Here is a 14,181-nt window from a genome sequence, read left to right as displayed (position 1 = left end):
TATATATATTTTAAAATGCCTAAAATGCCAGAATCGTAAGATATTAAAGGATGTATATATTTTTAGGGTGTCCTATATATTTCAATATCATTTTGCACCTATTTTTTTCAAATGCATTGTTATCTTCAACTTGCTTTTCATTATATTTGTGCTCTATGAGAATAAATTTAATTACTGGTCTCAAATAAAAAGCACATTTGGAAACAGGTCCCATTGGGTTATCCTTTACAGCCTTTTTACTTAGTTATATGTGTATTTACTGTATTTGCTGACTTCCTCTTTGTGTATGTGAGAGCACATATGTGCACACTCATGGAACTGAACATGCATCCATGTTCCATGAAGTGAGGCACAAGAGTTTTTACATTACAATAAATGATGTAAAGTAGCGGATGTTTCCAACTTGTTCAGGACTAGTCCAAAACATGTTGCTGCCTGAAGCAAAGGCCCAGATTACAACCTTTTCTTTTTATGTTTTTCCTTATGTAATTTTGAGGTTGCTAGAGCAATGTTAGAGAAAGTGAATCTTTGTATGTGGATATCAGTAAAGTAGTTTATATGTAGTTTAGAGATAAGAGAAATTTGAGCTTCCTTATCTGATGCCCTGTCTCAAGAGTTCCTTGCACAATCTCAAAATTCAGCTGTGCAGATTTAAGAGGGAAGGACAGCTGGTAGGTGAGGCTGAATCTACACTGCCAAATAATGCAGTTTCAGGATTTAATTTAACTACATTGTACTGGATTATATGAGTACGCTACCATATAATCCAATTCAATGCAGCTAAATTGCATTCTGAAACTGCATTGTATAGCAGTGTAGATCCATCCTGAGACAAAGCACCACAATGATTGGAGCCTTGATCATTGGGAACCCAAGCTACTGCAAATGATGGACACTGAGGACTCAGAATATAGGTGATACATTTTCTAATTCACATGCACACTCCATACTTCCACATCTGTCTACATTGAGAAACTCAAAACACTTCAGTTTTTTTATAAAATGTTTGTAGTGGCACTCATCCAGCAGCCATTAAAAAAAACAAAAACCCAAAATTAGGTACAGTAATTATATTAATGACACTACCCAATGCTGCCATCCTACCTCCATAATATCACTTCTGAAGCTGGCTCTACATTGCAATGCAATCCAGTTTCAGAATTCAGATTAACTGCTTTGAATTGGATTTTATGAGTACACTGGCATATAATCCAATTCAGTGCAGTTAATCTGTATTCAGAAACTGGATTATATGGCAGTGTAAATGGGGCCTGAGCCAATCTTGCCAGGTTGTTTAGTCCCCACACATTTGGCCTCACTTAAAGGCTATTTTGGAAAGCCTGCCTCCCATCTCCCAAGTAGATATGGAGCTGTTCAAAAAACAAACTAATCACAAAAGGACATACATTGTCTTTTGATCAAAAGGATCAGATACGTCAAGCTAAAGAATTTGAGAGTGAGTGGAACACACACTATAAAATGTAGATTTTCAAGACCTGTATTTAAATGATCATTTTGATAGTTTAGATCCATAGATAATATTTTTCTCCTAGCCAACAATGTGCTACCACCTATGACTCATTTTTCATTTTCTCTCTCTCGATTTTATATCTTTTGGAAAGAAATTCCACTTTTACACTTCAGAATTAATGCCGTTTGACCTTGTTTTAACAGCCATGGCTCAATGCTATGGAATCCTGGGATTTGTATTTTGATAAGACACCGGCACTTTTTGGCAGAGAGGGTGAAGACCTTGTAAAACTACAACTCCCAGGATTCCATAGCATTGAGCTGTGACAGTTAAAGTGGTGTCACGCTGCATTAATTCTAGGGTGAAGATGCAAATTCAGATAGAGAGCTCTATTTAAAACTAGCAAATCAGACCTGACAGAATGTAAAGTACATTGCCTGTAACCAGGCAACAACTGTAAACACTTAAAGGAGAGATCTTTCTGGAGCCAGAAAACTAATTTCCGACCAACAAGTGAGTGTAACTGGTTCTTATTCATTCGGGTCCAGATCTGAAAGGTTAATCTGAAGTTTTATACCTTCATGAAAAAGGAGAAGAAAAATAATGGAAATTGAAATTTCCTAATGGTTATGGATAATATAATAGAAAGGCTAAAGTGAAAGAATTTCAGTTTGCTTAATGGAAAAAAACACTTGTACAATATCTCAGTACATATTTTCTGGTTTAAGCTAAACTGAAGATACAAGTGAACAAAAAAGACAATGATCATAGTGTCATGCTGAAATTTAATGTTAGTTGCATACCTTTAAGTTATTTCTGACTAATGGTTGTTTTAAGGCAAACCTGTGATAAAGTTTTCTTATATAATAGAGCCCTTCATTCTTAACAGCTGATTCATACACCTTTCAAAAATTATCAGTAGAAATATTGAAATTTAATATAGCATCCTGTATTGAGATTAGCCAATTTATCATGACATAACAGTTAAGAGGAAATTACTAAAGGTAAAGGTTTCTCCTGATGATGCTCATCTCCATTTCTAAGCCAAAGAGCCGGCATTGTCCGTAGACACCTCCAAGGTCATGTGGACGGCATGACTGCATGAAGCACCATTACCTTCCTGCTGGAGCGGTACCTATTGATCTACTTACATTGGCATGTTTTCGAACTGCTAGGTTGGTAGAAGCTGAAGCTAACAGAGGGCGCTCACTCCGCTCCCGGGATTTGAACCTGCGACCTTTCGGTCTGCAAGTTCAGCAGCTCAGTGCTTTAACACATTTCGCCACCAGGGCCCCCAGGAAATTACTAATCTATCTTCTATCTTTCTTCTATTTATTTTTTATTTATTTGTTTGTTTATTTATTTATTTATACATCTATATATATAAAAGAGTGATGGCATCAGGGCAGCGGACAAAACAACAAAACTACAGGCCCCCCAACCTCGAAATCTGACAACACAACCCATCATCCACGGCTCTAGGTTGATACAACAAAAAGCAAAGAAAAATAAAGACCTAATTAGAGGTAGAGGAATAATTGTTTTTATCCAATTGCTGCCAGTTACAAGGCTAAGTTCCGCCCACTTGGTCTCCTAGCAACTACTCAGCCCAGGGGACAGGCACAAGAGTTTGGAGAGACCCCTAAGGGCCATCCAGCCCAACCCTTTCTACTATGCAGCAGGACACAATCCAAGCATTCACAACACATGGACAACGTATAAATACTATACAATACTACACAGGGACATAGACCCCCTCTACCTTCACCACTTTCACAGTACACAAACAACCAAATGCATACTAAACATAAAGACAACCATACAACAGACATTCAATACCACCACTACCTCAACAATTTCTCACCAACACCACCAGACAACGCAACAGCAACGCGTGGCCGGGCATAGCTAGTTTTATATAAAAGAGTGATGGAATCACGGCAGCAGACAAAACAACAAAACTAAACACCCCACAACCTTGAAAATTGACAGCAAAACCCCTCATCCACGCCTCTACATTGATACAACAAAAAGAAAAGAAAAATAAAGTCCTAATTAGAGGGAAAGGGATAATTGTTTTTATCCAATTGCTGCCAGTTAGAAGGCTAAGCTCCGCCCATTTGGTCTCATAGCAACCCACTCAGCCCAGGGGACAGGCAGAGTTAGGCTTCACTTAGCCCTCTTCCACACTGCCTATAAAATACAGATTATCAGATTTTAACTGGATTATATTTATTTATTTGCAGTATTTATATTCCGCCCTTCTCACCCCAAAGGGGACTCAGGGCGGATTACAATGAACACATATATGGCAAACATTCAATGCCAACAGACAAACAACATATATAGACAGACACAGAGGCATTTAACATTTTTTTTCCAGCTTCACGATTCCGGCCACAGGGGGAGCTGTTGCTTCACTGTCCACTAGTGGCTGTACTTCCTCATTCCTTTCCTCGTGTTTTGCTGGCAGTTTTTATGATGTTGTAAATTAGTTAAATTAGCCTCCTGCATAAAGCGTACCTAAATTTCCCTACTTGACAGATGCAAGTGTCTTTCGGGGCTGCATAGGTCAACAGCAAGCCGGGCTATTTAATGGTTGGGAACTCATGACCTCTCGGGCAGAAGTGATTTATTGCAGCTGGTTACTAGCCAGCTGCGCCACAGCCTGGCCCTATATGGCAGTGTAGACACAAGGCCTTTCCACACAGCTATATAACCCATTTATAATCTTATATTATCTGCTTTGAACTGGATTATCTTGACTCCACACTGCCATATAATCCACTTCAGGGTGCATTTTATACAGCTGTGTAGAAGGGGCCTCATATAATCCAGTTCTAAGCAGATAATATAAGATTATAAATATACAGTAGAGTCTCACTTATCCAACATAAACAGGCCGGCAGAACGTTGGATAAACATATATGTTGGATAATAAGAAAGGATTCAGGAAAAGCCGATTAAACATCAAATTAGATAATCATTATACAAATTAAGCACCAAAACATCATGTTATACAACAAATTTGACAGAAAAAGTAGTTCCATGCACAGTAATGCTATGTAGTAATTACTGTATTTACAAATTTACCTCCAAAATATCACAATTAATTTAAAACATTGACTACAAAAACATTGACTACTAAAAGGCAGACTGCATTGGATAATCCAGAACATTGGATAAGCGAATGTTGGGTAAGTGAGATTCTACTGTAATATGAAATAATTACTGTGGTAGAATAATTCAGAACAATATAATCTCTAAAACCAGGACAGTAAATAAAGAGCAACACTCTGAAAGCAGGGAAATTGGGAATTCCACAAAGGAAACAATCAGGGCCAGCAAACACCTCCCAAAAAAGGATTCTTCCAGAAAGGAAGCTGAGAAGGGAGTAAAGCAGTGAGTATTACCAAAGCCATTATTATTACTATCATTATTATTATTATTATTATTATTATTATTGTTGTTGTTGTTGTGTTGCTGTGAACCATGAAAATGAATACAAACTGCCTCCAAGTATTCAAAAACACTAAAATCAGAATATATAAAATTACTGTGGTATAATAAAACAGAACAATACAATCTCTAAAATCAGAACACTAAATAAAGAACAACACTCTGAAAACAGGGGAATTCCACACAGGAAACAATCAGGGCCAGCTAACACCTCCCAACAAAGTATTCCCATCACCAAAGTCTGGCAAATCCTCTGTTTTCTGAGGGCCACAGACAGTAGAAGCACATAAAATATCGCAAAGAACACCACTCTGAAAACAAGGGAATTCCAGACAGAAAACAATCAGTGCCAGCTAACACTTCCCAACAAAAAATTCACCCAGGGAGGAAGCAGCCAGGCTTTAAAGCTGCAAGGCCATTACATGCTAATCATTTTGCCTAATTGCAGCATTCATACAGACAAAAAAACCTATCAGAAATACTGTATATTCACAAGCTTTAGGAAATAATATCCCCTGATGGTGCAGCGTGTTAAAGCGCTGAGCTGCTGAACTTCTGGACTGAAAGGTCACAGGTTTGAATTGGGGGAGCGGAGAGAGCCCCTACTGTTAGCCCCAGCTTCTGCCAACCCTAAAGTTCAACAACATGCAAATGAGAGTAGATGAATAGGTACTGCTCCGGCAGGAAGGTAACAACGCTCCATGCAGTCATGCCACATGACCTTGGAGGAGTCTACGGACAATGCCAGCTCTTTGGCTTAGAAATGGAGATGAGCACCAACCCCCAGAGTCAGACACGACTGGACTTAATGTCAGGGGAAAACCTTTACCTTTTACCTTAACTACCACCAATTCCTCAATACTTTATTTCCCATACCACCAGACTTCGCCACAGCAACGTGTGGCCGGGCACAGCTAGTGTCCAGTAAATGACTAGAAAATAAAAGAACAGAGGGCTGTAAGTTAGGATAAAAATGGTTCAGAATTAATAATATGTACAAATTAAATAATTGTAACTAGATATGATGGAAAGGATTGCATTTCCTTTACGATGAGCCAGAAGAGATGATTGGTAGATAAGAAAAAAATGACATAACCTTTTGCCTTTCTATTTGCTCTAATTTGATATTGCCTATTTCCATCACAGGTGAATGAGACATTCTTGAGTTTCAGCATCAACATTCTGCAACGGTAGGCTGTTTAGGGAAGCATGATGATGCTGCTGGGTCCCCTTTGATAAGAAATTGATAAGAGTTCTTTATCTTTATTTTGTAGTTTAGGAAAAGCTCAATTGTCCCAGAGAACAGTGGAGCTTCAGCTCTTGTGCACATTTCTTTTTAGCAGCTAGATATTAGTAATTAACCTCATCAATTGTGACAAGATGGAGATGCCTGCTTTTTTCAAGAGCAAAAATCCTTTTCCACTTGAAGGCAGCCTGAAAATTAGAGTTGACCGAAAGAACTTGCCATCTCACAAAGCTATGGAGTCTGCAATGAAAGCAAAAATGCCTATAATGTATCAAAGAGAGGTCGGCCACACCAACTGGTATGAAGCACACTATCAGAAACGGTGCTTGAAGAATGCAGCCACAGGTTTGCATTTTGCCAAAGAGGTTGTTTCAGAAAGGCAACCATCCTCTCTATCTTACATGGAATTTGACTCTAGGGGCCTATATGATCCTTGCAGTGTCATTCAAAAGCAAAAAAGCGAAGACTTTACTCCTAGACCAAGAAGGCTCAAACCATTAAAGAAACAAATTTACCAACTGAAGTCAGAAGGTGCTCTTGCCAAACCACCTACCCCTCCAAATTTTCCTTATTTTGTGGAAGAGTGCATATACAAAGCTAAAGTAGAAAGTGAAATTCCAGACCCAACTTTGCTAGTACCTGTTCCTCCGGTTTCTCCTCCTCCTCCTTGTGAGTTCCAGCACTCACGGTTATTCTTAACTGAACCCCCGGATATGTTGGGAGACAAGACTACCAAAAGATGGTCAAAGCCAGCGTTGCAGGGCACCCCAGCCCACAAACCACAGCAGCAGAACCTGAAATGGGAAGAAAGGCTGTTGACAAAATTAAGCAAGGCTACAGCTCAATGGATTGTAAATAATCAGCCCGCCTGGGGACGCTGGGTTCAGGGCAAACCACGGGGTTTTAGGAGGCAAAAGTATGACTGGAGCAGCATCAAGTATGTGCTCACTTCCGAAAGTGATATGGAGCTGCTGAATGAAATTGAAGCAGAAGCTCTTGTGGGAAGTCATATTGAAATCCATGAGAAGAAACCTGAGACATCCCTGCTTGCCTATTATAGGTAAGGCAAACTGCAATTTCACAGATGCAACATGTGCATTGCATCTTAATTTCCTTACTAGAAAATAAGTTCAACTGAATTTAGGAAAACCTACTTTTGTGCGAGTCTGCAGGGGATCATAATCTTAAACTTAGTCATACCATTACATAGCATTGTAGAGTTGGAAGAGACCACAAGGGCCATCCAGTCCAACTCACTTATATGCAGGAACACCCAATCAAAGCACTCTTGACAGATAGTCATTCAGTCTCTACTTTAAAATCTTCAGAGAAGGAGACTCCACCACACTCCGAGGCAGCATATTCCACTGTCAAAGAGCTCTTACCAGCAAGAAAAATAGTCCCTTAGGTTTACATGCATCTTTTTCCTGAAATTTTAATATTTTTATGGTTAAATGTGCCATTTTTCTTTCTCATTCATAGTCTTATAATCAGAGAGATGAAGAAACAAATAATAGCTTTCACTAATGCCCTTACAGTGGCTAAGTTGTAGGTATTAAGTAGAATGAGATATGTTTGAGCCCTGTGTAGGGATAAACTGGGAACAAGAATACAGACATACTTGTAGATGGTCCATATGGTCTCTTCCAGCTCTATAATATTCTAGTTGTGTAATTTCTGTATATGAACACTGTTACTGTTCCTATAAAGCATCTCAGGCTTTTGCACATTCAGTATGAAGGTATATATTAGACTGTCATGGAGCCAGATCCCAGGGCTGAATTTCCGAGCCCTGGACCTGGCATCATAACATAAATAACCCTGAAAGCACCTGGCGGGAGAAGATAGTATGAGCCTGGGAACTCAGGGTTGAAAGTATAAACAATTATAATTGGTATAGTGTGTGGGAATAGTAGTAATGTGATCCAGAGGGTGGGGTTTGATGATGATATTTGCGTGTGGTGTTACGTTGCATCAGAGGTGATAAAAATGGATGTATGTAAACATTAGGTCATTCTCGACTTTTCCAAAGTCATGTATTCTTCAATAAAGATTGGATTTGAGAGCAGCTATCTTTGATCTGCGTTCAGACTGGTCCTTTGAAGTGAGCCTGACATTTAAGTCGAGAATCCCGTTCTCACCCTCCTGCGGATTCGCAGTGAAGTGATAATGAGTGGAGAAGGAGATCAAAGCCCAAATGGAGCAGGGGCCCGGCCGTTGGGAGAAGAGACGTTGCAAGCCGTAGCTTCCTCTACGGGGTACCCCAGGCCGAACGGCGTGACTCAGAGGATTCCCAGAGGAGGAAGAGGCGTCTCTGCGGCTGCAGAAACCAGTTGGGGATCTGGAGGAAGCATGCCAGAGACCGTAGCCCTGCGGTTATCCATCCTGGAAACTAATTTATCCAGGCTGTCGGAAACCGTGGGGAGGTTGGTCCCACTATTGGAAGAGAATCTCCAAAAAGAGCCCATCCGATATGGCGCCGAGAGAGAGCCAAGTAAAGAAGGAGATTGGAGCCAGAGGGGCCAGCGCGCATCAACGCAGAGTCCCGTGGCGGCGAGGGACGAGGGAGATGAGGAATACTGGCGGGAGCTGGAGTTCCGAGACAGAATGGCCCGCGAAATGGAGCGCCAGCGAGCTATGGGAACTCTGAGGCCGCCAACTCCAACAGAACTTCCAACCCCCCGAATGGGTGTCGGGGTGGAAAGGCCACTGGGGCCAGGGATCGGGTCCAGTGGATTAGCAGACAAAGGCGGAGAGGAGCCGGAGATCCAGGAAGTGGAGGAGGATGTGCCGTACGACGAGGAAAGGCGAGGTGCGGGGACTACAGCGAGGCCCGCATTCGGATGGGTGGAAGGGCCGACAGCAGCGGCAGAATGTCGGGAGCCGCGCAGAACGACTACCGGAGTGGGGCGCGGCGTGTTCAAAGGGGCCGCCCAAGGAAACCCGATGCAACCCTTCCCCATGCCCCCCAGACAGCATCAACGGGCCGCAGAGTGGATGCAAAGGAGGGAAGATCTCAAACTAGAATACGGAGGGGAATCATCTGAATTGAACTTTTTTCTCATTAGCATCAGAGGATACATGGAAGATAATGCACACACATTCCCCTCCGAAGCAAGCATGGTTCGAGCCATCGGCAACACACTAAAGAGAGGAGCTGCCAGCTGGTATGCACAACTACATGCCAGACGCGACCCATGCCTGAGGTCAGTGCCCCGCTTCCTCGCCGCACTAGAAAACCGGTTCAGAGACCGGCTAGAGCAACTGAGGGCTCGAGACCAGCTTAAAGGAATAAAGCAGAGGGACAAAACGGTGCCCGAGTACGCAGAGGAATTCCTCCACCTCGCGGAAAGGGTACCAGAGTGGTCTGAAGTGACCAAAGTGGAGATATTTAAAGAGGGACTACGCCCCGAGGTTTTTAGCTGGGCAGCGCACAGAGATGACCCCGAAACACTCCAGGGCTGGATCCAACTAGCGGGGCGCGTTGAATCCACCCTGGCCCAAGTAAAGCGCTTCAGGGGCAGCGGCGGCCAGCAAAGACCGGTGGCGAGAGGTCGAGGAGAAATGAGGAAGCAAGAAAAGCCCGGAGGGAGGCCGGGGATCCCCTTCAGAGGAGATGACAACAAACCCAAACCGGGATGCTTTGTATGTGGGAAGACGGGCCATCGAGCAGCAGAATGTTGGGCCCGGAAGGGGGAGCCGCCAAAACCCTCAAAGCCCAAGCCAGCAACCGGGAGGCGTGCGGAGGAGGAGGTGCAAGCCCCAAAATCTTCGGAAAGGCTGGTGAGTCAAGACAAACGCATGCTAGTAGTGCCAATTTGCCTATCGGGGCTAGAGAACCGGGCCACCTGCAGGGCATTCGTGGATTGTGGTTGTTCTAGGAACATTATAACTCCGGAACTAGCAGGAGCGCTGAAATGCCAGCAGATGTTGCTTGACTCCCCAATTGCATTTTCGCAGCTAGATGGATCAGTTGCGGCTGGGGAAGTATCTACAAAGGAAATACGGGGGGTCCCATGTAAAATAGGCAAATGGGAAGGAAGAATATCCTTTGTGATAGCCCCTATCGCCACATACCACGTAATATTAGGGATACCGTGGCTCGAACAGGCAAATCCTGAAGTAGATTGGAGAGGAAAGAGCCTAGCATTTAAAGAACAACAGACGCAATGGGAGATAAGCAAAATTGCAGGAGAGGAGGACGAGGGAGATGAAGCAGGTGAAATAGACCCACAGCTATTGCCACCTGAATACAGAGACTTTGTGGATGTTTTCAATCAGAAAGAGGCAAGTAAATTACCTCCCAAGAGGAATATAGAAGTAGAAATTGAAATAACCCCAGGAGCAAACTTACCAAAACCAAAAGTGTATCCCATGTCTGTCCAGGAGAAGGAGGAATTGAGGAAATATATCGATAAGAACCTGGCGCGAGGCTTCATTAAGCCATCCAATTCTCCTCTCGGAGCCCCAGTGTTATTTAGGAGAAAGAAAGACAACTCCCTAAGATTGTGCATTGATTATCGAAATTTAAATGCAATTACTAAGGACAATAAATACCCTATGCCCTTAGTAAAGGATTTGATCACCGTATTGAAGAAAGGGAGCATATTTACTAAACTTGATTTAATTGAAGCATATCATAAATTAAGAATCAAACCTGAGGATACTTGGAAAACTGCATTTTCCTGCGCATTCGGCCATTTTGAATATAAAATTTTGCCATTTGGATTAAAAAATGGCGGCGGTTGCTTTATGCAGCTTATAAATGAAATACTACACCCATTGTTGTACCGAGGGGTATTCATATTCCTTGATGATATCTTGATCGTGAGCGAAGATAAAGAAAAGCACGTGGAATTGGTCCGGGAAGTTTTGCAGAGACTAAGGGAAGCAAAGCTGTACGCAAAACTGTCCAAATGTGAATTTAATAAAACTCAAATTGACTTTCTGGGGTATCGGATATCTCCAGAAGGGTTAGCTATGGATCCGTCTAAAGTATCAGACGTAAAAGAATGGGGAGTACCTCAAACTAGGAGGCAATTGCAATCATTTCTGGGGTTTGCAAATTTTTATAGATCCTTCATAAAAGGCTTCGCGCAAATAACCGCACCCCTTACTGAACTTTTAAAAACAAAAGGGAAAGGGGAGACAGCAAAAGTGAAAGCTCCTGGCGCCAAACTGAGTTGGACACCAGAATGCCAAAAGGCATTTGAAACCCTAAAAGGATGCTTCACAAAAGAACCCATCCTAAAACACCCCGATATAAGGAGCCCTTTCATAATTCATTGCGACGCTTCAGACTGTGCATACGGGGCAGTACTATTGCAAAAGGATCAAAATGGGAACTTAAAACCTTGTGGATATTTGTCCCGGAAGTTCAGTGAAACTGAAAAATGTTGGCCCATATGGGAAAAGGAGGCATTAGCCATATTAAAAGCCTTAGAATGCTGGCGACACTTCCTCGAAGGAAGCGGAATCCCATTTGAAATTTGGTCTGACCATAAGAACCTCCAGTATTTAAAATCGCCTCGGAAATTGTCCCCCAAACAAATTAGATGGGCACAATACTTCAGCAGGTTCGATTTCCAATTAAAATTTTTCCAAGGGAAGCAGAATGTCTTGGCAGATGCTCTTTCACGCATGCCTCAACACGAAGGCGTAACCACAGCCAAAGAGGGAACAATATTCTCTGATAAACAATGGGGCTTAGTTGTCAGGACAAGAGCGCAAACCCAGAAAGAGAACACTGCTATTGTTGTAATCGACGGGGAAAATAGTTGGGGAAAAGAACTGAAACAGTCTTATGAAGGAGATCAGTGGATCGCATCCAACGCAGAAAAGGGGGAGCAGAAGGGGGGATTTTGGTTTGTGAACAAGAAACTGTATATCCCAGCAATATTAAGGATTAAGATTTTGCATCGTTTTCACAATAACCAGAGCGCTGGTCATACAGGAATTACAAAAACAACAAAGGCAATAGCAAAACATTGTTGGTGGCCAGGAATGAGAAAGGACATAAAGAATCATGTTGTTCAATGTGACGATTGTGCCAGAAATAAATCGAGAGGAGGGAAGCCAATGGGATTATTACAAACAGTAGCGGAACCTACCAGACCTTGGGAATGTGTAGCTATGGATTTTGTGGGGGAACTGCCGGTTAGCAAAGGACATCGTTATATTTGGACAGTATTAGACCTGTTTTCTAAACAGGCCCACTTTATAGCACTGACGAAATTACCATCGGCAGAGAAACTAGCTGAATTATACATAAACCATATTTACAAACTTCATGGATGTCCCAGTAGAGTGGTCAGTGACAGAGGAGTTCAATTCACAGCAAAATTTTGGGAAAAATTCTTGGAAATGCTAGGAGCAGAAAGGAGTCTAAGTTCTGCTTTTCACCCCATGACAAACGGGGCAGTAGAACGTACTCAACAGACACTGGGGCAGTTCCTTCGAATGTACTCTAACATGAGACAAAATGACTGGTCTAGGTGGCTGGCTTTTGCGGAACTAGCTTTTAATTCGACTATACATTCAGCAACAAATAAAACTCCCTTTGAAGTAGTTTACGGGTATGAAATACAGCCTTTGCCCCAGTTGCCAAGATGGACAGAGGATGAAGAAACAGGGGCAGGGAAATGGAAAGCTCAAATGCTAGAATGCTGGAGTCAAGTGACTGCATCCTTAAAGGAGGCACATAAAAAGTATAAAACGTTCGCAGACAGAAAAAGAGTGGAAGGCGATAAATTAGGGAAAGGAGATCTAGTGTGGTTAAGTACCCAAAACATCAAATTGGGGCTACCTTCGAGAAAATTGGGCCCCAAATATATTGGACCATTCAGAATACAGGGTGTTATCAATGAAGTAACTTTCCAGTTGGCATTGCCAAAGAGTTTAGGGAAAATACACCCAGTATTCCATCGCAACTTACTGAAAAAGTATATGGGGACTTTGGACAAAATGGACACATAGAGTTATTGTCTGATTTATTTCAGGATTGTGATGAAAGAAGAACCGAAGAGGAGGATGAAGAAAACGAGGGCGCCATGTCATGGAGCCAGATCCCAGGGCTGAATTTCCGAGCCCTGGACCTGGCGTCATAACATAAATAACCCTGAAAGCACCTGGCGGGAGAAGATAGTATGAGCCTGGGAACTCAGGGTTGAAAGTATAAACAATTATAATTGGTATAGTGTGTGGGAATAGTAGTAATGTGATCCAGAGGGTGGGGTTTGATGATGATATTTGCGTGTGGTGTTACGTTGCATCAGAGGTGATAAAAATGGATGTATGTAAACATTAGGTCATTCTCGACTTTTCCAAAGTCATGTATTCTTCAATAAAGATTGGATTTGAGAGCAGCTATCTTTGATCTACGTTCAGACTGGTCCTTTGAAGTGAGCCTGACATTAGACTCTGTAACTTACACACAAAAAATCAGTTGAACTCAGTCGGAGAATTCTTTTGTCTGCTACATGTATGCTCACTTCCTTGCCCCTAGTATAATACTACCCATAAATTGGTGAATGTCTGTTTAGGGTTGTAGATAATGTATTTACATTGCTAACTGATTTATGATAACCATTTTCCTATTAAGGTTCAGCCACACTGAGGTTACTATTGGCTGCTATTTTATATAGAATGCGGATTGTAAAAAGAGACTAATAGGTCAGACCAGTGTTATCTAATTCTGGCTGTAGCATATAACCATCCTGACTAGTAGCTACAAATAGCTGTATCCTCCATTAATTTGCCAAATCCTCTTTTGAAGTGGTTCATAAGAAAGCCATAACTGTCTTGTGGAAAAGCATCCCATGTTTTCATTAAGCAGTGTTTTAAAAAGTGCTTCCTTCTGTTTAACCCAAACCTCAGCCTCATTTTGCATTTTGTGAGATATGCCACATTCTCTGCCAAAGAACCATAATGTTGCATTTCAGAGGAGTGTACTAGGTCTCTCTAACACAGAATTCTAGGTTCACTAGGATGGCATGAAGACAGTTAA

General features: G+C 42.0%; 2 protein-coding genes across 5 annotated transcripts in view; both read left to right on the top strand.

Moving 5' to 3' along the window:
- Positions 1–1,939: 1,939 nt before the first annotated feature.
- Positions 1,940–14,181, top strand: part of heatr4 (HEAT repeat containing 4) — a 39,548-nt gene continuing 27,306 nt past the window's right edge. Inside the window, exons 1-2 of one of the 4 annotated variants that reach the window (XM_062968111.1) lie at positions 1,940–1,984; positions 6,077–7,236. In XM_062968111.1, coding sequence (XP_062824181.1) covers positions 6,311–7,236 — 926 coding nt within the window. In that variant the 5' untranslated portion in view covers positions 1,940–1,984; positions 6,077–6,310. Of the gene's footprint in view, positions 1,985–2,007; positions 7,237–14,181 lie in introns of those variants that run through there. The other 3 variants (XM_062968112.1, XM_062968110.1, XM_062968113.1) reach the window with 3 other exon arrangements.
- Positions 7,276–13,544, top strand: LOC134295465 (uncharacterized). Its single transcript, XM_062968114.1, has 2 exons — positions 7,276–9,959; positions 13,175–13,544. Exons 1-2 carry the CDS (start codon positions 8,346–8,348, stop codon positions 13,280–13,282), a joined length of 1,722 nt encoding a protein of 573 aa, XP_062824184.1. The 5' UTR covers positions 7,276–8,345; the 3' UTR covers positions 13,283–13,544.

Source organism: Anolis carolinensis, chromosome 1 (genome assembly GCF_035594765.1).
Source record: "Anolis carolinensis isolate JA03-04 chromosome 1, rAnoCar3.1.pri, whole genome shotgun sequence".
NCBI classification, from domain to species: domain Eukaryota; kingdom Metazoa; phylum Chordata; class Lepidosauria; order Squamata; family Dactyloidae; genus Anolis; species Anolis carolinensis.
The sequence above is the reverse complement of the archived record's forward strand: the minus strand, read 5'-3'. Positions and strand labels throughout refer to the sequence as shown.